Here is a 27,470-nt window from a genome sequence, read left to right as displayed (position 1 = left end):
CACACACACACACACACACACACACACACACACACACACACACACACAGGAGTCCTCGTGGGGAGCTGTGAGTGCAGATGGTGATCCTCTGGTCATGGTTTATTACAGTATGTGTGGGTTGGGTAGCAACCTATGCTGGTCTATTTTTATCAGCCCTCCATGTACCACCCCTCCATGCTTTAATGTTTGTGTGTGAGTGTGTGTGTATATGCGTGCTGTGTGTTAATGTGTGCATGCTTGTGTATTGTCAGTCACCAGTGGAAAAGATTAGATTGTTTTTCTACCATCTGTGACTGTATTATGTTTCACATACAGTATCGCCTTTTACTGCATGGCATTGGCCACAGGACGTGTGTTGAAGGCCATGTTGTTCTGAATGGTTTGTTGATTCTGCTGATGCAGGGTCGTAAAACACTCACAGGCGTGCATTACCAGCTCTCACAGTCTCACGTCAGAATGAAATGTTCATCCATGTTTCGTGAACGTCACATTTTGAAGTTGTTCCAAACGTCAAATTACAAAGTGTTTAAGGTTAAGTTAAGGCATTAACTCCACATTCTTAAGATTAGGCATTGACTCTGAATAGTTAAGGTAAGGTTTAAGGTTTGGGATAGGCTTTAAACAAACATATCAAAAACAACTTTTGTTGTAATCAGAGGCAGATGCTTACGCCTGTCCACAATGCCCCAGCAATACTGAAACCTCACTGTTGCCCCTTGTGGCTGGTTTCAACATCATCTCCCGACGTCCTCAGATGTGGATGGACGTCGAATACAAGTGACAAGTGACCTGTAATTATGCAAGCACATACACAGCCATTCACACAAACATTCAAAGCAGTGATGAGATACAGGTCTTGAATGACACACACACAGGTCACAGGGGTCACAACACACTCTGAACTATATGTTGACCTGATTTAGATCGCTGATTGAGGTCTGAGGCGTCACTCTAACCGTTCTGACATTCTCTTATCAGACAACTCACTCTTCTCCACCTCTCTCCATTTCTTTTTCTTCAGCCCTCTCCTTCTCTCTCTCCCCTCTCCTCCACCAGTCAGTCAGTGATTATTTTAAAGGCATGAGCTGTTGAACTCCTGACATACAGTACATACCTCCACGCTGACCAGACCAGGTGGCTACAGCAGCCCCACCACAGGGTACTAATCCTGGGCTGCTACCAGTTGCTGCCGCCCCCTCACCCCCAGGCCTGGACTGGGCCCAGTACCGACAGTGCACACCAGGGCCTTGAGGCCTAGGGGACCAGCATAGCTGAACATACCCACAACAAGTGCCCTTTCAAATAAACACCTCATGATGTTTGACTAGTGCGTTATGGTGATACAGCACATTGTCTTTATTTAACCAGGTAGGCTAGTTGAGAACAAGTTCTCATTTACAACTGCGACCTGGCCAAGATAAAGCAAAGCAGTTTGACACATACAACAACACAGAGTTACACATGGAATAAACAAACATACAACCAATAATACAATAGAAAAAGTCCATATACAGCATGTGCAAATGAGGTAGGATAAGGGAGGTAAGGCAATAAATAGGCCATGGTGGCGAAGTAATTACATTATAGCAATTAAACACTGGAATGGTAGAATGTGCAGAAGATGAATGTGCAAGTAGAGATACTGGGATGCAAAGGAGCAAGATAAATAAATAAATACAGTATGGGGATGAGGTAGTTGGATGAGCTATTTACAGATGGGCTATGTACAGGGGCAGTGATCTGTGAGCTGCTCTGACAGCTGGTGCTTAAAGCTTGTGAGGGAGATAAGAGTCTCCAGCTTTTGTGATTTCTGCAGTTCGTTCCAGTCATTGGCAGCAGAGAACTGTAAGGAAAGGTGGCCAAAGGAAGAATTGACCTGCTGGAGCGCGTGCTACGGGTGGGTGCGACTATGGTGACCAGTGAGCTGAGATAAGGCAGGGCTTTACCTAGCAGAGCATTGTAGAAGACCTGGAGCCAGTGGGTTTGTCGACGAGTATGTAGCGAGGGTCAGCCAACGAGAGCGTACAGTTCGCAGTGGTGGGTAGTAATGGGGCTTTGGTGACAAACGGATGGCATTATTGTGAGTCTGGAAGGAGAGTTTACAGTCTAACCAGACACCTAGGTATTTGTAGTTGTCCACATATTCTAAGTCAGAACCGTCCAGAGTAGTGATGCTGGACGGGCGCGCGGGTGCCAGCAGCGATCGGTTGAAGAGCATGCATTTAGTTTTACTTGCATTTAACAGCAGTTGGAGGAAGGAAGGAGAGTTGTATGGTATTGAAGCTCGTCTGGAGGTTAGTTAACACAGTGTCCAAAGAAGGGCCAAAGGTATACAGAATGGTGTCGTCTGCGTAGAGGTGGATCAAAGAATCACCAGCAGCAAGAGCGGCATCATTGATGTCTACAGAAGAGAGTCGGCCCGAGAATTGAACCCTGTGACACCTCCATAGAGACTGCCAGAGGTCCGGACAACAGGCCCTCTGATTTGACACACTGAACTCTATCAGAGAAGTGGTTGGTGAACCAGGCGAGGCAATCATTTGAGAAACCAAGGCTGTTGAGTCTGCCAATAAGAATGTTGTGATTGACAGATTCAAAAGCCTTAGCCAGGTCAATGAATACGGCTGCACAGTAATGTCTCTTATCGATGGTGGTTATGATATCGTTTAGGACCTTGAGCGTGGCTGAGGTGCACCCATGACCAGCTCTGAAACCAGATTGCAGAGCGGAGAAGGTACGGTGGGATTCGAAATGYTCGTTAATCTGTTTGTTAACTTGGCATTCGAAGACCTTAGAAAGGCAGGGTAGGATAGATATAGGTCTGTAGCAGTTTGGGTCTAGAGTGTCTCCCCCTTTGAAGAGGGGGATGACCGCGGCAGCTTTCCAATCTTTAGGGATCTCAGATGATACGAAAGAGAGGTTGAACAGGCTAGTAATAGGGGTTGCAACAATTGCGGCAGATAATTTTAGAAAGAGAGGGTACAGATCGTCTAGCCCGGCTGATTTGTAGGGGTCCAGAATTTGCAGCTCTTTCAGAACATCAGCTATCTGGATTTGGGTGAAGGAAAAATGGGGGAGGCTTGGGCGAGTTTCTGTGGGGGATGGAGGGCTGTTGATCTGGGTAGGGGTAGCCAGGTGGAAAGCATGGCCAGCCGTAGAAAAATGCTTATTGAAATTCTCAGTTATAGTGGATTTATCGGTGGTGACAYTGTTTCCTAGCCTCAGTGCAGTGGGCAGCTGGGAGGAGGTGCTCTTATTCTCCATGGACTTTACAGTGTCCCAGAACTTTTTTGAGTTTGTGCTACAGGATGCAAATTTCTGCTTGAAAATGCTGGCCTTAGCTTTTCTAACTGTCTGTGTATATTTATTCCTAACTTCCCTGAAAAGTTGCATATCACGGGGGCTATTCGATGCTAATGCAGAACGCCACAGGATGTTTTTGTGCTGGTCAAGGGCAGTCAGGCCTGGAGAGAACCAAGGGCTAAATCTGTTCCTGGTTCAAAATGTTTTGAATGGGGCATGCTTATTTAAGATTGTGAGGAAGGCACTTTTAAAGAATAACCAGGCATCCTCTACTGACGGGATGAGGTCAATATCCTTCCAGGATACCCGGGCCAGGTCGATTAGAAAGGCCTGCTAGCTGAAGTGTTTTAGGGAGCGTTTGACAGTGATGAGGGGTGGTCGTTTGACAGCAGACCCATTACGGATGCAGGCAATGAGGCAGTGATCGCTGAGATCCTGGTTGAAAACAGCAGAGGTGTATTTGGAGGGCAAGTTGGTTAGGATGATATCTATGAGGGTGCCCGTGTTTACGGATTTGGGGTTGTACCTGGTGGGTTCATTGTATCTATCAAACTTAGATTGTATGATGGCCGGGGTGTTGAGCATGTCACAGTTTAGGTCACCTAGCAGCACGAGCTCTGAAGATAGATGGGGGGGCAATCAATTCACATATGGTGTCCAGGGCACAGCTGGGGGAAGAAGGTGGTCTATAGCAAACGACAACGGTGAGAGACTTGTTTCTGGAAAGGTGGATTTTTAAAAGTAGAAGCTCGAATAGTTTGGTTACAGATTTGGATAGTAATACAGAACTCTGCAGGCTATCTCTGCAGTAGATTGCAACCCCACCCCCTTTGGCAGTTTTATCTTGTCGGAAAATGTTATAGTTAGGGATGGAAATGTCAGGGTTTTTGGTGGTCTTCCTAAGCCAGGATTCAGACATGGCTAGGACATCCGGGTTGGCGGAGTGTGCTAAAGCAGTGAATAAAACAAACTTAGGGAGGAGGCTTCTAATGTTAACATGCATGAAACCAAGGCTTTTACAGTTACAGAAGTCAACAAAGGAGAGCACCTGGGGAGTAGGAGTGGAGCTAGGCACTGCAGAGCCTGGATTAACCTCTACATCACCAGAGGAACAGGAGGAGTAGGATAGGGTATGGGTACGGCTAAAGGCTATCAGAACTGGTCGTCTATTACGTTCAGAACAGAGAGTAAAAGGAGCAGGTTTCTGGGCGTGATAGCATCGATTCAAGGCATGATGTAAAGACAGAGGTATGGTAAGATGTGAGTACATTGGAGGTAAACCTAGGCATTGAGTAATGATGAGAGAGATATTGTCTCTAGAGACGTTTAAACCAGGAGGTGGAACTAAATGGTGGGTTAAGGCATATTGAGCAGGGCTAGAGGCTCTACAGTGAAATAAGACAGTAATCACTAACCAGGACAGTAATGGACAAGGCATATTGATATTAGGGAGAGGCATGCGTAGCCGGGTGATCAATAGGGGTCCAGTGAGTGATTGGGCTGGCTGGAGACACGGCGATTCAGACAGCTAGCAGGCCGGGGCTAGCAAGCTAGCAGAGGGCCTTAGAGGGATGTCTTGACGTCGATAGACCAGTCGTGATGGATTAGTAGGGTTCCGAGTAGGAGAGGGGTCCCGATCCAATTGGCAAAATAGGTATAGTGGCCCAAGAAATTGGCCGATGGATCTATACAGCTAACAGTCCAATATGCTCTAGACAGCTAGCAGGCCACGGCTAGCAGCTAGCGGGCCACGGCTAGCAGATGGGCATTCAGGGGACGTCGCGATGTACTGGCCAGTTGAGTACCCCCTCGAGCAGATTACGCCGTAGTCCAGACGTGAAGGATCGGCGGGGTTCCGTGCCCCGTACCGGCAGTAGAAGGGGTCCGGGTATTGTAGCCCAGGAGTGGCTGATGGGCCTCTTTAGCTAGCGGGAAGAAAGGCTTCAGCTGGTCTAGCTCCAGGCTAATTTGTGCTGCTTCTGGACCGACGTTAGCCTGTAGAACTCAGATAGACGTAGCTAGCTGCGATGATCAATGAAATGTCCAGAGCGTGCGGTAGAATCCGGGGATTGAAGAAGAATAGGTCTGGTATGTTCTGGTATTGAGTACGCGTATGTACAACTGGCGAAGACTTTCCAGAGACTAAAGTTAGCTGTGACACGCATAGCAGGTTAGCTGACTACTAGACTAGAATAGTGAAGCTGCGTTCTCTGTTGATGGATTTCTGGATTCGCGGATAAATAAAAATCTTGGAAATATAACAGATCCACCAACATTGGGTGAAGTGGGTTGCCAGGAGAGTATTTGAAGATTTAAGGTTTAGAAAGATATAGAAAAAAATAATATATACTATGGAGACAACAATAACGAAGGACAAACGTCTGACTGCCTACGCCATCTTGGAAAACATTACCCTTACTCCAAAATGGAATATACCACATTCATAAAAACATACACTGGTAAGAAGGGGAGTAGAGGCCTATGATGTTGAGACTCCTTTCCTTTCCACACGCTGTTGTGTGATGTGTGTCGATGTGTTGTGTGGGTGTGTGTGGTGTGTGTGTGTAGTGCTGTTGGTTTGGGATGGCTCTGTTAAGACTGTGGTGGCTGCCTGGAAATGTACAAGGAAGAGATAGAGGAGAGCGAAGAGGATGAGGAGAGAGAAGTGAGAAGAAGCTGGGAGAGAGGAGAGAGAGATGGAGAGAGAGAGAGGGAGAGAGAGAGAGAGAGAGAGAGAGAGAGAGCAGAGAAGGAGAAAGAGAGAGAGAGAGGAGAAGAGAGAAGAGAGAGAGAGAGAGAGAAGAGAAGAGGAGAGAAGAGAGAAGAGAGAGAGAGACGAGAGATAGAAGAAGAAGAGAGAGGGAGAACCAACGAAGAAGACGCGGTGAGAGCGACAGAGAGAGAAAAACACTACGTAAAAAGAAGGAACAGTACGTCAGAAATCAGCTCAATGTAATTGAAGAATCCATAGACTCCAACCACTTCCAAAATGGAGATGTATGGGTAAACCACTTCTCCAGTCTTTTTGGCCCTATAACAGAGAACAAACAGCAAAAACATATACATGATCAAATACCAATCTTATAATCAACTATTAAAGACAACCACAACCCACTGGATTCTCCAATTACCTTGAATGAACTGGACAAAATACAAACCCTCCAACCCAAAAAGGCCTGTGGTGTTGATGGTATCCTCAGTGAAATTATAAAATATACAGACAACAAATTCAAATTGGCTATACTTAAACTCTTTAACATAATCCTTAGCTCTGACATCTTCCCCAATACTTGGAACCAGGGACTGAACACCCCAATACACAAAAGTGGAGACAGATTTGACCCCAATAACTACCGTGGGATATGCGTCAACAGCCACCTTGGGAAAATCCACTGCATTATCATTAACAGCAGACTTGTACATTTCCTCAGTGAAAACAATGTACTGAGAAAATGTCAAATTGTCTTTTTACCAAATTACCGTGTGACAGACCACGTACTCACCCTGCACACCCTAATTGACAAACAAACAAACCAAAACAAAGGCAAAGTCTTCTCATGCTTTGTTTGTTTAAAAAAAAGCCTTTGACTCAATTTGGCTTGAGGGTCAGCTATACAAATTGATGGAAACTGGTTTTGGGGGAAAAACATATACAGTGGGGGGAACAAGTATTTGATACACTGCCGATTTTGCAGGTTTTGTGCATGTGGAGGTCTGTCATTTTTATCATAGTTACACTTCAACTGTGAGAGACGGAATCTAAAACAAAAATCCAGAAAAACATATTGTATGATTTTTAAGTAATTAATTTGCATTTTATTGCATGACATAAACTGTCTCTTATACACATCTAGATGTGTATAAGAGACAGGACCTGCACAAGGCTGGGATGGGCTACAGGACAATAGGCAAGCAGCTTGGTGAGAAGGCAACAACTGTTGGCGCAATTATTAGAAAATGGAAGAAGTTCAAGATGACGGTCAATCACCCTCGGTCTGGGGCTCCATGCAAGATCTCACCTCGTGGGGCATCAATGATCAGGAGGAAGGTGAGGGATCAGCCCAGAACTACACGGCAGGACCTGGTCAATGACCTGAAGAGAGATGGGACCACAGTCTCAAAGAAAACCATTAGTAACACACTACGCCGTCATGGATTAAAATACTGCAGCGCACGTCCAGGCCCGTCTGAAGTTAGCCAATGACCATCTGGATGATCCAGAGGAGGAATGGGAGAAGGTCATGTGGTCTGATGAGACAAAAATAGAGCTTTTTGGTCTAAACTCCACTCGCCGTTTTTGGAGGAAGAAGAAGGATGAGTACAACCCCAAGAACACCATCCCAACCGTGAAGCATGGAGGTGGAAACATCATTCTTTGGGGATGCTTTTCTGCAAAGGGGACAGGACGACTGCACCGTATTGAGGGGAGGATGGATGGGGCCATGTATCGCGAGATTTTGGCCAATAACCTCCTTCCCTCAGTAAGAGCATTGAAGATGGGTTGTGGCTGGGTCTTCCAGCATGACAACGACCCGAAACACACAGCCAGGGCAACTAAGGAGTGGCTCCGTAAGAAGCATCTCAAGGTCCTGGAGTGGCCTAGCCAGTCTCCAGACCTGAACCCAATAGAAAATCTTTGGAGGTAGCTGAAGGTCCGTATTGCCCAGCGACAGCCDCGAAACCTGAAGGATCTGGAGAAGGTCTGTATGGAGGAGTGGGCCAAAATCCCTGCTGCAGTGTGTGCAAACCTGGCCAAGAACTACAGGAAATGTAAGATCTCTGTAATTGCAAACAAAGGTTTCTGTACCAAATATTAAGCTCTGCTTTTCTGATGTATCAAATACTTATGTCATGCATTAATATGCAAATGAATTACTTAAAAATCATACAATGTGATTTTCTGGATTTTTGTTTTAGATTCTGTCTCTCACAGTTGAAGTGTACCTATGATAAAAAATTACAGACCTCTACATGCTTTGTAAGTAGGAAAACCTGCAAAATCGGGCAGTGTATCAAATACTTGTTCTCCCCACTGTAACATTATAAAATCCATGTACACAAAAAACACGCATTTCTTTCCACAGGGTCGTGGGGTGAGACAGGGAGGCAGCTTAAGCCCCAGCCTCTTCAACATATACATCAATGAATTGTCGAGGGCACTAGAACAGTCTGCAGCACCCGGCTTCACCCTACTAGAAACTGAAGTTAAATGTCTACTGTTTGCTGATGATCTGATGCTTCTATCACCAACCAAGGAGGGCCTACAGCAGCACCTAGATCTTCTGCACAGATTCTGTCAGACCTGGGCCCTGACAGTAAATCTCAGTAAGACAAAAATAATGGTGTTCCAAAAAAGGTCCAGTCGCCAGGACCACAAATACAAATTCCATCTAGACACCGTTGCCTTACAGCACACAAAAAACTATACATACCTCTGCCTAAACATCAGCGCCACAGATAACTTCCACAAAGCTGTGAACGAGCTGAAAGACCAGGCAAGAAGGGCATTCTATGCCATCAAAAGGAACATAAAATTCAACATACCAATTAGGATCTGGCTAAAAATAGTTGAATCGATTATAGAACCCAAATTGAGACTCTGCATCCAGAATTCTGCAAAAATATCCTCAGTGTACAATGTAAAACAACAAATAATGCATGCCGATACCCACTAATTATTAAAATCCATAAAAGAGCCGTTAAATTCTACAACCACCTAAAAGGAACCTTCCTAAAAGGAACCTTCCATAACAAAGCCATCACCTACAGAGAGATGAACCTGGAGAATAGCCCCCCTAAGCAAGCTGGTCCTTTTACTGTAGGTGGTTGTAGAATTTAACTTCTCTTTTCTGGATTTTGATAATTAGCACGTATCGGCTTAATTCTGCTTACCTCCCCTTGTCTGGTGGAAAGCAGACTGAACCCGGTTTTCATCTAGGATTTTGCCTGTGCTTAGCTCCATTGCGTTTCTTTTTTATCCTGAAAAACTCGCCAGTCCTTAACGATAACAAGCATACCATAATGCAAGGACGACTATGCTTGAAAATATGGAGAGTGGTACTCAGTAATGTGTTGTATTGGATTTGCCCCAAACATAACACTTGGTATTCAGGACCAAAATGTAAATGCTTTGCCACATTTTTTGCAGTCTTACTTTAGTGCCTTGTTGCAAACAGGATGCATGTTTTGGAATAATATTATTTTGTACTGTGGCTTCCTTCTTTTCACTCTGTCATTTAGGTTAGTATTGTAGGAGTAACTGCAATGTTGTTGATCCATCCTAAATTTTCTCCTACCACAGCCATTAAACTCTATAACTGTTTTAAAGTCACCATTGGCCTCATGACGAAATCCCTGAGCGGTTTCTTTCCTCTCCGGTAACTGAGTTAGGAAGGAGGCCTGTATCTTTGTAGTGACTGGGTGTATTGATACAGGATCCAAAGTGTAATGAATAATTTCCCCATGCTAAAAGAACCAGTAGGTTCACTTTTTTGCGAGGCATTGGAAAACCTCCCTGGTCTTTGTGGTTCACTGCTTGCCTGGGGGACCTTACAGATAATTGTATGTGTGGGGTGCAGAAATTAGGTAGTTATTCAAAAATCCTGAGTCCTTTGAAACATATTATGTGACTTGTTAAGCACATGTTTACTCCTGAACTTTTTTAGGCTTGCCATAACAAAGCGGTTGAATACTTATTGACTCAAGACGTTTCAGCTTTTCATATGCAATTCATTTGTAAACATTTCTCAAACTCAATTTAACTTTGACATTATTGGGTATTGTGTGTAGGCCAGTGACACAAAATCTCAATTGAATACATTTTAAATTCAGGCTGTAACAAAATGTTGTAAAAAGGGATGCGAATTCTTTCTGACGGCAGTTATTCATCCATGAAACAACACAGTTGTTGTTAAGCCAGAGCCTGGATAATGTCTGCTTCCCAAATGGCACCCTATTTCTTAAATAGTGCACTACTTTTGACTAGAGCCCATAGGGCTATGGTCAAAACGAGTGTACTATATAGGTAATAGGGTGCCATTTAGGAAGCAGTCTGGATAATGTTTTTACTCCAGAATCCTACAGCCAGCGAGTTCCAGGGAGTTTATTAAGGAGAGAGTTTTAGATTAGAAAACTAGGTCAAAGTCCTGATCAAATTCCAACCATGTTATGTCTCTGTTGTGCGATGTTGTTGTCTGATTTGTTCAGCAGAGGTTTGAAACAATGCGTGTGCTTGCGGCTTGGTGCTCGAGGCAAGGAGTAAGCCTACCAAGCCAGTTATTGAATAGGACTAGGAGGACGAGGAGGAACACTATAAGTGCAGCTGAGACTACAGTCTGAACACACACACTACGGCTCTGTCATCAAGTGGTTAAGGTGTCTGACTAAGCAGCAGCAGTGGCGGAGCTGACATCAGCACATGCCGACCCAGCACATTCCACATTATTACTACTACAGATGTTTGTTGCCCAGAAGCGATCTGATTGGCTCTGAAATGGGGACGGGACAGCCAATGAGGAGCGGACACTGGGGAGCAGCCAGGAAAGAGATAGTAAATCAATGAAGGATGACCCTCCTTCTGCTAGTTGAATGACTTTCAACTCTGTCATAACTACACTATATATACAAAAGTATGTGGACACCCATTCAAATTAGTGGATTTGGCTATTTCAGCAACACCGGTTGCTGACAGGTGTGTAAAATCAAGCACACCGCCATGCAATCTCCATAGACAAACATTGGCAGTAGAATGACCTTACTGAAGAGCTCAGTGACTTTCAACATGGCACCGTCATAGGATCTCGCCTTTCAAACAAGTCAGTTCGTCAAATTCCTGCCCTGTTAGAGCTGCCCCGGTCAACTGTAAGTGCTGTTATTGTGAAGTGGAAACGTCCAGGAGCAACAACGGCTCAGCCGTGAAGTGGTAGAACACACAAGCTCACAGAATGTCAGTAAAGTCAGTAAGTAAGAATGGGACTGCCGAGTAGGTTCCAAACTGCCTCTGGAAGCAGTGTCAGCACAATAACTGTTTGTCGGGAGTTTCAAGAAATGGGTTTCCATGGCCAAGCAGCCGCACACAAGCCTAAGATCACCATGCGCAAATGCCAAGCATTGGCTGTAACGCACACAGCCATTGGACTCCGGAGCAGCGAAAACGTGTTCTCTGGAGTGACAAATCACGCTTCACCATCTGGCAGTCCAACGGACAAATATGGGTTTGGAGAATGCCAGGAGAACACTACCTGCCCTAATGCATAGTGCCAACTGTAAAGTTTAGCGGAGGAAGAATAATGGTCCGGGGCTGTTTTTCATGGTTCGGGCTAGGCCACTTAGTTCCAGTGAAGGGAAATCTTAACACCACAGCATACAATGTAATTCTAGATGATTCTGTGCTTCCAACTTTGTGGCAACAGTTTGGGGAAGGCCTTTTCCTGTTTCAGCATGACAATTCCACCATGCAAAAAGCGATGTCAATACAGAAATGGTTTGTTGAGATCGGTGTGGAAGAACTTGACTAGAATGCACAGAGCCCTGACCTCAACCCCATCAAACACCTTTGGGAAGAATTGGAATGCCGACTACGAGCCAGGCCTAATCGCCCAACATCAGTGCCCGACTCACTAATACTCTTGTGGCTGAATGGAAGCAAGTCACCGCAGCAATGTTCCAACATCTAGTGGAAATATTCCCAGAAGAGTGGAGTCTGTTATAGCAGCAACTCCATAATAATGCCTATGATTTTTGAATGAGAGTTTCGACTAGCAGGTGTCCACATACTTTTGGTCATGTAGTGTACATTGCCTCGTTCCATATTCCTGCAGTATGACATTTTAGCTTTTATGGTTTTTGTGGACATTAGGTTTGCAAAGTCTCTCTTTCGGTTAGGTATACTTTTTAAGATGCTCTGTTCCTATAATATTTTTGCCTCCCTCTTGGCTACTCTCTCACACTCTATCTCCATCTCTGTCAGCTGCAAAAGATAGGCATACTGTAGGGCTAGAGACAAACACACAGACAGTAAGTCAGAAAGACAGACATGTATAACAGACAGACAGACTGCCCTACGATCCCTCCCAGCTGTAGCCAATAGGAATGCAGCCAGCCAGCCAGCCCAAAGCAGAGTTATGAGATAGCTCCAGTATAATGGAGTTGGTTGCATGCGGACCCCAGAGAGTCTGATTTCCCTGCCTTATTCAAACAGCTGACAGACAAGCTATGGCAAACTCTACGGTCTTACTCTGCCATTTTAGGACCGCAGCAGAACACAAAGATCAACTGTTGCTCCCTTCATCTCAGACCAGTGCACCTCTTCACCCCTTCACAACCAGTCTTGAACTCATTCTCACAGGCCTTTGACATTAGGGAGAGAGGAACAGGCAATGAGTCATTCAAAGGAGGGGTATTAGGGGTTTGTCTGTAAAATAGCACATGTTGTTTCTCTGGGAGAAAAACCAGTTTGTTGGATCTTAAAGGGATACTTTGGATGTTGGCAATGAGACCTTTTATCTACTTCCCCAGAGTTAGATGAACTCGTGGATACTATTTTTATGTCTCTGCGTGCAGCTTGAAGGAAGATGATAACTAGCGTTAGCACAATAACTGAAATTCAATGGGTATCTCTGCAGATACCCATAGACTTCCAGTATTTGTGCTACCTCGAGTTAGCATTGGCTCGCGGTAGCACAAGTTCAGCTGACTTGGGGAAATAGATAAAGGGCCTCATTGCCCAAATCCATAAGTATTCCTTTAATTTGAGCCAGTTTGCAACAGAAAATGTTAATTATTATGTAGATTATAATTAATGGACATTTTTGTGGGGATTGATACAGTTTCCGTAAGAGAAAATCAAACCTAACATTAAATACTGGAAATGTCAAACTTCAAAAGCCTTTTTAAAGCTCAAATACATTCAAAAATGTGTTTATTTCAATTTCCTGCATTGTAGGAAAGTTCTCCTGAAACACGGTGATCAAATTAAGATCCTGTAGTCGCTTAGGTTGCTGCTCTACCCTTGAAAATAAACCTTTTTAACACTTTTAACAGAATTAAACAAGCCTGTCACATACTGACCGCGAGGTCAAGGAGTTCAACATGATCAACTTTCCTACCATTYTTTTCTCATCTCAGTATTATGTAACACCATAACTCTAGTAACTCATAATATACTACTACACATTACTAGTACTAATGACTATAGTGGAGAAGACAATGCCACTGTATGAAGAGGATATTAGACTAGTCTTGACAGCCATGTTATGAAAAATGAGGCCCCCTGCTGGGCTTCAAGAGAATTACAGAAATACCTCTCCAGACGCAGCTTTTGGACAGACGTGACGATTTGCAGACAGCATTTTCCCAGCTGTGGCATTTCAGGATCCATGCTACTGTAGGCCTCTAACCCTACCTGATAGTTGTCCTCGTTGGGCCAATAACAGGTAGGTAAAGAGAGACGGATGTACAGTACACTGAGTGCAAACACAGACGCACAGATTAGGAGGAGGTCATACACAGGACTACATGTACCTGCCAGCCAGGTCTGCTGACCTCACTTAGCCTGGCACCAGACACTGTTGTTACATTACAGAGGAKCAGTACTGTTTGGGAACCCTGTTGTTAGATTACAGAGGACCAGTACTGTTTGGGAAGCCTGTTGTTACATTACAGAGGAACAGTACTGTTTTGGAACGCCTGTTGTTACATTACAGAGGAACAGTACTGTTTGGGAGCCTGTTGTTACATTACAGAGGAACAGTACTGTTTGGGAAGCCTGTTGTTACAATTACAGAGGAACAGTACTGTTTGGGAAGCCTGTTGTTACATTACAGAGGAAGTACTGTTTGGGAAGCCTGTTGTTACATTACAGAGGAACAGTACTGTTTGGGAAGCCTGTTGTTACATTACAGAGGAACAGTACTGTTTGGGAAGCCTGTTGTTACATTACAGAGGAACAGTACTGTTTGGAAGCCTGTTGTTACATTACAGAGGAACAGTACTGTTTGGGAAGCCTGTTTACATTACAGAGGACAGTACTGTTTGGAAGCCTGTTGTTACATTACAGAGGAACAGTACTGTTTGGGAAGCCTGTTGTTACATTACAGAGGAACAGTACTGTTTGGGAAGCTGTTGTTACATTACAGAGGAACAGTACTGTTAGGAAGCCTGTTGTTACATTACAGAGGACCAGTACTGTTTGGGAGCCTGTTGTTACATTACAGAGGAACAGTACTGTTTGGAAGCCTGTTGTTACATTACAGAGGAACAGTACTGTTTGGGAAGCCTGTTGGTACATTACAGAGGAACAGTACTGTTTGGAAGCCTGTTGTTACATTACAGAGGAACAGTACTGTTTAGTAAGCCTGTTGTTACTTACAGAGAACAGTACTGTTTGGGAAGCCTGTTGTTACATTACAGAGGAACAGTACTGTTTGGAAGCCTGTTGTACATTACAGAGGAACAGTACTGTTTGGGAAGCTGTTGTTACTCTACAGAGGAACAGTACTGTTTTGGGAGCCTGTTGTTACATTACAGAGGAACAGTACTGTTTAGGAAGCCTGTTGTTACATTACAGAGGATAGTACTTGTTTTGGGAAGGGCCTGTTTGTACATTACAGAGGAACAGTACGTTTGGAAGCCTGTTGTTACATTACAGAGGAACAGTACTGTTTGGGAAGCCTGTTGTTACTTACAGAGGAAAGTACGTTTGGGGCCCTGTTGTTACATTACAGAGGAACAGTACTGTTTGGGAAGCCTGTTGTTACATTACAGAGGAACAGTACTGTTTAGGAAGCCTGTTGTTACATTACAGAGGAACAGTACTGTTTAGGAAGCTGTTGTTACATTACAGAGAACAGTACTGTTTAGGAAGCCTTTGTTACATTACAGAGGAACAACTGTTTAGGAAGCCTGTTGTTACATTACAGAGGAACAGTACTGTTTGGAAGCCTGTTTGTACATTACAGAGGACAGTACTGTTTGGAAGCCTGTTGTTACATTACAGAGGGAACAGTACTGTTTGGGAAGCTGTTGTTACATTACAGAGGACCAGTACTGTTTGGGAAGCCTGTTGTTACATTACAGAGGAACAGTACTGTTTGGGAAGCCTGTTGTACATTACAGGAGAACAGTACTGTTTGGGAAGCCTGTTGTTTACATTACAGAGGAACAGTACTGTTTGGGAAGCCTGTTGTTACATTACAGAGGAACAGTTCTGTTTGGGAAGCCTGTTGTTACATTACAGAGGAACAGTACAGCAACAGTGCTGTTTGCTCACACGTTCTGACTTCTAGGAGCGACTCAGGTAAGGATCAGTGTTACCTTACAACGCAATGGTTGTGTGTTCGAATCCCACAGTGATCACATAGACATACAAAAAATGTGTCCACTCACTGCACTGTAAGTTGCTTTGGATAAAAGTGTCTGCTAAAGGGAATATATAACATTTTTATTACTGTCAAGTGACTTGGCATCTTTGTTGCCCTTATTGAAAAGTCTCTCGCAAATGTTCCATTACTCAAACTTCTACATTACAAGCTGTGCATCGGTGTACATAGGAGACTCATTAAAAGAGATATCAAACAGAACAAAATAGGGCAAATGCCATGGTGTCTGTCTGCGTCTCTCCTGACAGAACAACAATTACAGCAATTGAAGAGCAGAGAGAACGGAGATAGTGTGTCTGCGCCAGAGCCCATAGAGAGAAGCTGCTGAACTCTACTGGGCTCCTCTTGTATAATAACTGCTCTTGAGCTTTGGTGAGACTCTATGAATTTTAATCGAGTTATGCTGGGTATTCCATAGCCTCCAGTCCCTCTGGTGAGAGATCTGAAAGAATTTCCAAGCACGGTCTCCCTCTCTCTGACTCTCCCTCTCTCTCTCTGTGCCCCTCTCCCTCCCTCCCTCTCTCGTTCCCTCTCCACATTGTATTAGATACACTTGGGCATAATTATTGCTAAGCCTCTCTCAGTTCTTTGGCGTAGAGGACAACTTTCTCCTCCCAGCAACAAATTTGCTACTAAGATACCTCAGCACAGCAGTGAACCCTTTACACATAGCTAGCACAATAAGCTATAACATGTTCATATAACTATCCAATTTCTCTAGTTTATGTTCTGTGTGAGACATTGTGGATACGTGCATTGCGCCTTGCAAACGCAGCTGGCAAAGGAATGCAATGGACAAAAGCACTAGCTTAGTGGGATACACACACACGCACACACGCACGCACGCACGCACACACACACACACACACACACACACACACACACAATGAGTCACTTGATACTGTCCTTCTCACCCTGTTGTCTCCTTGACCTACATATTTCAACTGGGGGAAATATTTCATTACACTCATTCAGTCCCAGAGAAAAGAGAGTTGAGTTTGGGCTTTGCACTGAAGGACGTATCACAATCCCAGCATCTGCTTGAGGACTGACAGGGAGAGAGGTAGAGAGACAGTGAGGAAGAGAGAGAGAGACAGAAAGAGAGTGACAATGCCCCTGAAAGCCAAGCCAGCAGTGATGATTTATAGCTTTTGCTTCATTTGTGCACATGGAGAGAGAGATAATGATGTGTGGAGACTAGTGATTACTAATGCATAAGAATTAATGGAGCTGCTATTTAGGGAAATGATACAGCTATACAGATCTATACAGAAAGGGAGAGAGCAGGCAGGACAATGGTCTCTAACTGAAAAGCAGTGAGACAAAAACACCCATGGAAATCCTCATTTATGTGGTTCAGAATGATTGCAGGTTAAGATTCAAATGGATAGTTCACACAAATTACAAAATTACTCAGGAAGGAAAGCAACATTTCATTTTATAATTTGGATGAACTATCCCTTTAAGGAAAGTAAAGCTCGAGTTTTACCAAAACAGAATTCAACTAGAACAAACAATGGTCGATCTCATGGAAACCAACAGACAGTTCAGAGGTAGTGACTTCCTTCCCACCTCTCCTTATACTTGCTATTTTCACGTTAGTAGACTCGTTATTTTCCCTTCCAACACCTCGTTTGCCTGCGAGAGCTCTTAATTGGCTATATCAGCACATTTTATTCACTACAACTGTACATCATGTTACACATTTCAATTAGCTCAGCATTCTAAGCAAACAAAATACTCTGAGTACAAAAATGATAAATAAACTATATTATTCATCATAAAGTGGTGTATTTTCTGCCTAACAACAACTTGTTGCTGTGATATAATAGAGCAAATAGTGAATGTGCTCCACGTTTAAGATAACCTTAACACTATCCCATGGCTGTTGGCAAAACCCTAAATAATCGTTTCACTACAACACAGGTCTAAGACCAATGCCATAAGGCCTGACTCAGCAGAGGAGAGCAAATTATGTCCTAGGATGAGAAGGAATGCCTGCAGTGTAGTCAACTGCACATGTTTTAGTCCAGTGCATTTTCAGGACAGAGGCTGTGTTAGTTTGAGTGTCATCCAAGTTGAAGGGAGGGACAGACACAGTCAGACAGTTGGCATGTGCCTGCCAGATCAATGTTAGAGCCAGCCAGACAGCCACTGTGAGTCTTCAGTACAGTAACCCATCTATTAAAATAGAAGGTACTGTATGCATGTCATCTGTCACAGAATGTACAGCACATCAAAACACATATGCTCTCACTGCTGGTTATGACATGATCATCATTAAAACGAGCCATTCAGCATTAGCCTGCTGTGTCATCAGCCAGCCAAAAGGAAGTGAGAGAGAGAGACGAAGAGAGCCGACCAGCCCACTATGAACCCACTGGCCCAGCCTGGGTGGTGGGGGGGGTGGGGGGTGAGATACATCATTACAACACTGTATATAGACATAATATGACGTTTTATCTCTTTATTCTTTTGGAACGTTTGTGTGTGTAATGTTTACTGTTATTGACGGAGCGAGACAGAGCAAGACAGAGAGACACAGACAGAGTCAGACAGAGAGGAGTACATTGTTTCTTTCTCTCAGACAAGTCACCAGAAAAGACAGCAGAGGAATTTGATGACTGACTACTACAGTTTAGAGCATGTGATCAGAGTGTGTGTGACTGAGTGTGACTGTATTTTGAGCATGTCTGTGTCACTGAGTTCAAGTGGAAATGAATCCATGGAAAAACATGGTTGTTTATTGTTGACTAGTGTGAGTGTGTCCTCGGTCGACCCCGTCTACGCTGTTCTAGTCATTCATTCCATCCAACCGGAGTTTATTAGCAGGAATTTTCCAGGACATACTGGCCTACAGGGCACTACTGGTAAATAGGAGAGGGGCAGAAGGAGGGATGAGAGGAAGAAAGAGCAGAGGAAATTGATGGTGCTTTTCCACTGAAACTTACCCCCACACTAGGGTGTCGTCAGTGTTTAATGTACCTCTAGTGTTATTGTGCTTCCTTCAGGAGTGTGACACTAAAGACTTGTGGTGAGCAGAATCAACAACAACTGCATCATTCAGGACTGTTGCTTTGTCACATGGTGTTAAAGTCCACAATTGGCCATTGTTATGTACATGAAAAGGACCAAGGGCCTTGCCTTGGCTCCAGGTTAGAGCAGGTCCACCGGAACACAGATGCAGTGAAACATTGATGCTGGCCTGTGTAGATGAAAATAGAAAAGTCAGAACCTTTTGGGTAAAACACTGGGGTTAATCCTCATGGGAAATGTGGCATAATGAGCTTGGAAGAGGAGAGGAAGCCTTGCATGAAGTCAAAAGTGATATTTGCTCTGTTTTGTTTATCTCCCCCTGTGGTTAAACATTGTAACTGTTTAGAGTGTTTCACTACAGTGTCGTTGGTGATTAAGCATGAAACTAACAGACACAATAAAGCCACATATTAATAGACCCAAGATACATTTACTATATCAAAATAGAAGTCCTGGACCTGTATTCATATGCTGAACTATAACATGTACAGTGTGGCCATGCTGTCTGGGAGATGTACATAGTGTAGTGTGTACAGTAGTGTAAAGAATTACATTGTAAACTCACTTTAGGGTGGTAATTTACACTCATGCATTTAAGGTTAGCCTGTGTAAGGGATAAATTGTCAAACAGACTACCCTGAGTCATGGTTTGTGAGTCCAGACATAGCAGAGGTGTGGATTCCTACACACACACCTATGCAGACACAACCAGCCAACCTCCTATTTGTGAGGAAGAGTCTGGAACATCCAGATTCTAATCTGTGATTTGGATCAGAATGACAACTGTCTGAGTCTGGCTCTGGTGAAAAAGGAACTAGACAGTAGAATGCAAACCTGCTGCTGAAAATGTGGCCCAGAAAGACAGACCGCCTCAAGGCATAATTCAGAGGAGTTCAGTAAATAAAAAAGACCCAAGTAACAGTTTTTCGTTCCATTTAGACAATGCAGAATGGCCACTGTGCAAACAACCCTGTCACATTTCACCTTTCATCTTGACCTGGAAAAAGCCCTTATCCATATACGAGTCAGTCTACAACTGCATATAAACATCACATACACTAATACAACTTGTCGAACATTCCATTGAAATATTCAGCTTGTCTAGCTATGTAGTAACTAGGGAAAGGTTTAGTAACCATACTTTATGAATGAAGAAGATAAAACAACCATGATTTTCTGTTCTGAGGCCTCCCCATGAGACTTCTTTATACTGTTGTACCAAACTCCAATCTGTCCTGAGTGGGTTTCAGTCCGAGCCGCATGTATCCATGGATAGACTGTAGGCCTAGTTCTGTATTACAGGCTTTCTGTTCAGTTCTAGAAGCCCAAGGTCTGGGTTGTGTTCAATAGGAGAGAAACGTTTTCATACTTAATGAAACAGGAAGGTACCTGAACATGTCCAATAAGAACACAGATTTACATTTTCTGTTGCAAAGTGTTATGCTACGGTGTTCCATACTGAACAGGACCCTGTTCAGATCAACTATAGGGTATTTTATCTGGCCCCTCTGCGCTGCACCACGATGGTTCCAGCTACAACGTCATAGACAGTCCTGTTGTGTTGGAAGAAGAGGAGGATAATGAAGACGGGGAACAGGAAGGCAATGGAGAAGTTCTTGTTCAACGCCCGCACCGTGGAACTGGGAGGGAGAAAGGGTTTGAAGTTACTTTTACAGGACTTGACAATAGATAATATTAATTACATAGCAATAACCTAAACATGAAATACCAGGTTAAGATCAGTGGAAAAAGTACCATAAAATGAATTGCTAAAAAAAAGAAAACAAGGGTTAAATCCCCATTTTCAAAGAATGCTTTTCTCCATTTCAGAGGTATGCTTCACATCTTCATAGCATACTACATAGCTACTGAACTTACAAGCACTCATGCTCCAGTGAGCATTTGTGTGTGTTTCATATTCAATGCTCACAGTCAAAGTTATCATGGTCACACGGAAATGCAGTCATATTTTCATCTGTTTTTAACGGAACTAAACAAGATGTGTCACATGCAATCAGTGACTTACGCTGACAGGGTGACGTTAGATGCCGGTACCACCAGGACCCGGTTGGGTCGGACCAGGACTGAGCTGTCACACGTCACGACCTGAAGACCCAGGAGGATCTTCCCCGGGGTGGCACCGCCCAGACCCCAGATACAGATGATCTGAGAGGAGGAGGAAGGTCAGAGTGACAGTGGAAATATATCATGTCAAATATTCTTCATAAAGTTCAATGCTGATGCAATCCCCACATATCACCATGAGACATTATCTGTGGTAGGACATGATTCATGTGTTTTCCATTGTGAATACAGGGGTTTAGGTTGTCACTCATTCGCAATGCTTTGTAACTTTATGTATAACCAACATTACCCATCTTATGCTGGTGTAGGCAATTAAAAGGTCACATACTAGCCTTAACCTTCTCAGGTAGCTACACTGAGACTGCACAATTGTTCTCACTGGAAACTATAGCCTAATCTCAGACTGACATAAGATCAATACTCAAATACCCACCTCATAGAAACAGACCAGCTCCCTGTTGACCAGAGATACTGTACCTCATAGAAATACCCACCTCATAGAACGACCAGCTCCCTGTTGACCAGAGATACTGTACCTCATAGATACTGTACCTCATAGAAATACCCACCTCATAGAAACAGACCAGCTCCCTGTAACACCAGAGATACTGTACCTCATATAAACAGACCAGCACCCTATTGACCAGAGATACTGTACCTCATATGAAATACCCACCTCATAGAAACAGACCAGTACCCTGTACACCAGAGCTACTGCCATCATCTTCTGCAGGTCCTCCATAGACGTGTTCTCATCTATCTCCTCAACTATGAAGTGGGTGACGAACTTAGTGATGTCCCTGTGGGGGAGAGTAGAGTGGAATACAATAGAATAATCATGGCCTATGATGATGCTGAAAATAAATGTTCATTAATGTTATTTTCTTGTATTTCTTTCCCTTCCTTCAAGGGCATGGAAATGATAAAAGGCGAGACTGATTGACTCACTTCATGCCACTAAGGTGCATAATCCACAGGATGATGGTTGCCTTGACGCAAAATAAAATAAAGAAGTCCACCGTCTCTGCTAGGAATCTGTGGAGGGGAGAAGGGATGGTGTATTCCCGGCCTGAGGGGGAGAAGACAACTTCAGATATTGTACCCAGGTAGATTATGTTGAACTAATTTAGAGAGAATGTGAGCAGACCTACTTTAAACCCCTGACCAATCCATTTAACTTTGTTCAGCCAATTAAGTCAATGCATAGGTGACTTGCCATAGGTCAGGTGGGCTCAAGTGCTGACTTAAAATGTGTTCTATTCAGATCAACAAGGCCTCTGCAGATTGTAAAGATATGCATGAATAGGTAAGTACACATCAGCTGTTTGCTCAAGAAACTGCACATGTGATCCTGTACAAGCAACTAATTCTAGTAATGAATAAATAAAGGAACGGTGTCTTTGTTTGTTTGACCCGAGTAGGCCTAGATCTACTTGATTTAACTAGTTCGTTGCTACATGACACAAAAACGACCTGCTACACCTAGCGTCAGTCAGTGAGTGTAAGCCTATAGAGCGATTGTCATCATAGACTTGTAGTGTACCTGCTTGAGGTGCGTTTCCGTTCTGTTGTTGCACTGGCCTTGCATCATGAGGCAGTGTCCCAGCTGTCATCTGCTGCCCTGTCTGAAAACCCGTAGTAGGGGGCGCAGGGAATGGAAAGGGGTACCCTATTCCCGGATAGTTGTACCCATATCGGGCATCTAAAGTTGGTTGTCCAACGTGCCATGGAGTTCCAGTCGGCGCTTGATAGTTTCCAGCTACGGGAAAATTGCACGGAGGAAAAGGAAACGTAGTCAGAGTCATCCAGCTTTGCCAATTTGCATAGCCCCAGTAGTACTGCCACATCCATTCCTGTAACTTTGCGCAGTATTCAGTTGTGGCGTTGACATTTGTTTGCGCTTCTTGGCTCTCCTCGGACCGCGAACTCGGCCCATTCTCTGTAGTACTGGCTGTGGCCATGGTTAAACCCCTTCTAGATCTCACTTAAATACCTTAAAGCGTAAAATGTCTTACCCCAGCAGCTAATCTCCTGCTACAGTTACCCATCCTAGTTTACTCTGAGTTGGAAGGTTCCATGTTAGGTACAGAAAACAGGGATACCCGGAACAATGATTCCACAAAAGTATCCAGTTTGCTAATTAATTAGATGTTAGTTATATAAAATAGTTGATAATCGGGTTTTCATTAAACTTTACATTCAATCTAAATAAATATATAATCTTATTATTGGTTAATTACACCAATTACAACCCGATGACACCCCTAGAACAATAGTGGTTTTGACCATGTACTCTTGTTCCTGTCAGGTTAAAGGGACAGTCACAAAGGATTTCAGTAACGTTCAAACCAAATATGATGTAGTATTATTTCGAGGAACTCACTTCAAATCTAGATTCCCAATTTATTCATTATTTGTGTCATTCATTGTGTCAGTGAGAATATTGATGAGTTATTAGGTTATATCATTAGCCGATGACTAGACCTCCATTTTTAGGTTATATCATTACTGTTTGGGATTTTAGGCTGTGTTTCTGTATAGCACTTTGTGACATCGGCTGATATAAAAAAAACTTTATAAATACATTTGATTTGATTGATATACAGTACCAGTCAAAAGTTTGGACACACCTACTAATTCAAGGGTTTTCCTTTATTTTTACTATTTTCTCCATTGCTGTTTGCGGTTTTAGGCTGGTTTTCTGTATAGCACTTTGTGACATTGGATGATGTTAAAAAAAAGCTTTATAAATAATATATATACAGAAGCTGGTTGAGAGAATGCCAAGAGTGTGCAAAGCTGTCATCAAAGCAAAGGGTGGCTATTTGAAGAATCTCAAATATAAAATATATTTGGTTTTGGTTAACACTTTTTGGTAACTACATGATTCCATATGTGTTATTTCATAGTTTTGAAGTGTTCACTATTATTCTACAYRYTAGAAAATAGTAAAAATAAAGAAAAACCCTTGAATTAGTAGGTGTGTCCAAACTTTTGACTGGTACTGTACATATAATGTAACTTTTTCATGTCATGTGAATAGGCCTAGTCCTATAATGTTATTGATCAACAACAAACTAGTATTCCCAGTTAGAGAGAGACAGCTTGAAGTCCTAAAACCTGGAAATGAGCGACATCTGCTGCTTTGTGTGCTATTTTTTATTACATAAATGCTTCAAAATTCACACAAAGTGACATTAGCTGATGAAGATTATCTCATAGGACAAAATCTATAAGATCTCCTAAGCCCGTGTTTATTACAGACCTTATCTTCGATTTGTTCAGTTTCCCTATAGGCTTTGGCCAACGAGCCATAGCTGTTAGCCTCTGTTAGTGCCTACAAAAAGACGCCATTACTATTGCTCTCTAAATAGGCCTAAACTGTACATGCACGCATGGCAGACATACACCACCAGGGAGCAGCAGTGTTTTTCATACATTTGGTAAAACTTWACATTTTTAGAATTGAGCAGTTTTCCAACTGCTTTAGCTTCAGCCAAGCTCTTGACATATTTCCATCTTTCAAAGTTAACCCATACTGTAACTATCAGACCAAGATCATTTACCGTCGATACCTAGGCCTATATGTTGTGTAATTTATGTTTTTCTAAGATACATAATAGCACGAGATATAGATGGAATTAGACTACGTTCTAATGGCAATTAGGCTACCACTAGGTATTGGTATTGTTTTGGTATTTTGTAGGATCCCGATTAGCTGTTGCGAAATATGATATAATACAGAACATTAACCCATAAAGATCTAAGCCTGTCTAAGCCCGGGATGGGGGCGTTATACTATGCTATATGGAATTGTTTTAAGGTCATACAAAGGACAATTTAGCTATTTGATTTAGCATTTTAAGACCCCTTGAAGTATCCCAGAAATATATAGAAAAATGATTTGATGAAAAAAGATTTTGGGCCTTACTGCTATTAGCCCATACAAATGTATTGAATAAGAGATTCACCACATGGGACAACAGATAGCCAGCCCCCCCTAAACATCAAAATGAACTTCGTTCTGAAGTGTCTGTCCTGTATCTGAGAGATATAAGAAAGATCAGGAAACATGTGTACTTTTTGGGGGGCATATATTTAACCCCTGATTTTTGGAACTAAACAGTCTCCATATACCTTACAGTGCCTTTGGAAAGGATTCAGACCCCTTGACTTTTTCCACATTTTGTTACGTGACAGCCTTACTCTAAAATTGATTACATTTTTCCTCATCAATCTACACACAATACCCCATGATGACAAAGCAAAAACAGGTTTTTAGAATTTTTTGCTAATTTATTAAAAAGAAAACTTAAATATCACATTTACAGAAGTATTCAGACTCTTTACGCAGTACTTTGTTGAAGCACCTTTGGCAGCGATTACAGCATTGAGTATTCTTCGGTATGAAGCTACAAGCTTGGCACACCTGTATTTGGGGAGTTTCTCCTATTCTTCTCTGCAGATCCTCTCAAGCTCTGTCAGGTTGGACGGGGAGAGTTGCTGCACAGCTATTTTCAGGTCTCTCCAGAGTCGCTTTGCCTTGATCTTGATTAGTCTCCCAGTCCCTGCCGATGAAAAACATCCCCACAGCATGATGCTGCCAGCACCATGCTTCACTGTAGGGATGGTGCCAGGTTTCCTCATGGTCTGAGAGTCTTTGGGTGCCTTATGGCAAACTCCAAGCTGGCTGTCATGTGCCTTTTACTGAGGAGTGGCTTCCATCTGGCGACTCTACAATAAAGACCTGATTGGTGGAGTGCTGCAGAAATGGTTGACTTTCTGGAAGGTTCTTGATCACCTCCCTTCTCTCCCGATTGCTCAGTTTGGCCAGGTGGACAGCTCTAGGAAGAGTCTTGGTGGTTCCAAACTTCTTCCATTGAAGAATGATGGAGGCCACTCTGTTCTTGGGGACATTCAATGCTGCAGACATTTTGTGGTACCCTTTCCCAGATCTGTGCCTCGACGCAATCCTGTCTTGGAGCTCTACGGACAATTCTTTTGCCCTCATGGCTTGGTTTTTGCTCTGACATGCACTGTCAACTGTGGGACCTTACATAGACAGGTGTGTGCCTTTCCAAATCATGTCCAATCAATTGAATTTACCACAGGTGGACTCCAATCAAGTTATAGAAACATCTCAAGGATGATCAATGGAAACAGGATGCACCTGAGATCAATTTTGAGTCTCATAGCAAAGGGTCTGAATACTTATGTAAATAAGGTATTTTTGTTTTTTAGTTTGAATATATTTTTTACAAAAAAATTAAAACCAGTTTTTGCTTTGTCATTATGGGGTATTGTGTGTAGATTAATGAGAATTATTAATAATTTATCCATTTTAGAATAAGGCTGTAACGTACCAAAATGTGGAAAAAGTCAAGGGGTCTGAAAACTTTTCAGAATGCACTTTATAGATTTTGTCATGGTTAAGTGGCCTATGGTGTGCAGTGCTCATGTCAACATCCAGCAATAAATGGATGCACCACGCATGTCTTATCCTTATTCTGGAATAAGCAAGTTAACGATATATATCCATTTTACTATAATGTAATTTATTATAATGCTATTTTTTGTTATCTGTTTCAGTAATACTGTTACTGTTAATGCACTGTTCTAGTGCTCTTCTCTGTTCTAGTGCTCTTCTCTGTTCTAGTGCTCTTCTCTGTTCTAGTGCTCTTCTCTGTTCTAGTGCTCTTCTCTGTTCAAGACAGAGAATAGAGCACTAAGAACAGAGAAGAGCAACTAGAACAGAGCAGGCCTAGAACAGAGCAGAGCGCTATAGAACAGAGAAGAGCACAGAAACAGAGCAGACACTAGAACAGAGAGGCACTAGAACAGAGCAGAAGCATAGAACAGAGCAGAGCGCTAGAACAGAGCAGGCACTAGAACAGGAGAACAGCACTAGAACAGAGCAGGGCACTAGAACAGAGAAGGCACTAGAGAGAGAGCAGGGCACTAGAACAGAAAGGCACTGAACAGAGAAGAGCACTAGAACAGAGCAGAGCATTAGAACAGAGAAGAGCATAGAACAGAGCAGGTCACTAGTAGAGCAGGTCACTAGAACAGAGCAGGGCACTAGAACAGAGAAGAGCACTAGAACAGAGAAGAGCACTAGAACAGAGAGAGCACTAGAACAGAGCAGAGCGCTAGAAGAGAGCAGGGCACTAGAACAGAGAAGAGCACTAGAACGAGCATGGCACTAGAACAGAGAAGAGCACTAGAAACAGAGAAGAGCACTAAACAGAGCAGAGCTAGAACAGAGAAGAGCACTTTAGAAAACCAGAAAAGCCAAAGAGCAGAAGAACACCACTAGAACGAGAAGAGCACTAGAACAAAGAAGAGCACTAGAACAAAGCAGGGCACTAGAAACAGAGAAGAGCACTAGAACAGAGCATGGACTAAACAGAGAAGAGCACTAGAACAGAGCAGGGCACTAGAACAGAGCAGGTCACTAGAACAGACGCAGCACTAGAACAGAGAAGAGCACTAGAACAGAGAACGAGCACTAGAACAGAGCAGAGCATTAGAACAGAGAAGAAGCACTAGAACAGAGAGAGCAGGTCACTAACGATGCAGAGCAGTCACTAGACGAGCAGGCACTAGAACAGAAGAAGGAGCAACTAGAACAGAGAAGAGCACTAGAAGCAAGAGCAGAGCAGTAGAACA

The 27,470-nt window shown here is 43.2% G+C and overlaps 1 protein-coding gene across 1 annotated transcript; it reads right to left on the bottom strand.

Annotated features, from left to right (window-relative positions):
• Positions 1-19,632: 19,632 nt before the first annotated feature.
• Positions 19,633-22,859, bottom strand: LOC112068876 (protein FAM8A1). Its single transcript, XM_024136093.2, has 5 exons — positions 22,345-22,859; positions 21,750-21,870; positions 21,478-21,601; positions 20,743-20,882; positions 19,633-20,356 (listed from the first exon to the last, which is right to left on the bottom strand). The coding sequence occupies exons 1-5, from the start codon at positions 22,760-22,762 to the stop codon at positions 20,212-20,214; spliced, it is 948 nt and encodes a 315-aa protein (XP_023991861.1). The 5' UTR covers positions 22,763-22,859; the 3' UTR covers positions 19,633-20,211.
• Positions 22,860-27,470: the final 4,611 nt, after the last annotated feature.

Source organism: Salvelinus sp. IW2-2015, unplaced genomic scaffold, assembly GCF_002910315.2.
Source record: "Salvelinus sp. IW2-2015 unplaced genomic scaffold, ASM291031v2 Un_scaffold778, whole genome shotgun sequence".
Lineage (NCBI taxonomy): Eukaryota > Metazoa > Chordata > Actinopteri > Salmoniformes > Salmonidae > Salvelinus > Salvelinus sp. IW2-2015.
The sequence above is the reverse complement of the archived record's forward strand: the minus strand, read 5'-3'. Positions and strand labels throughout refer to the sequence as shown.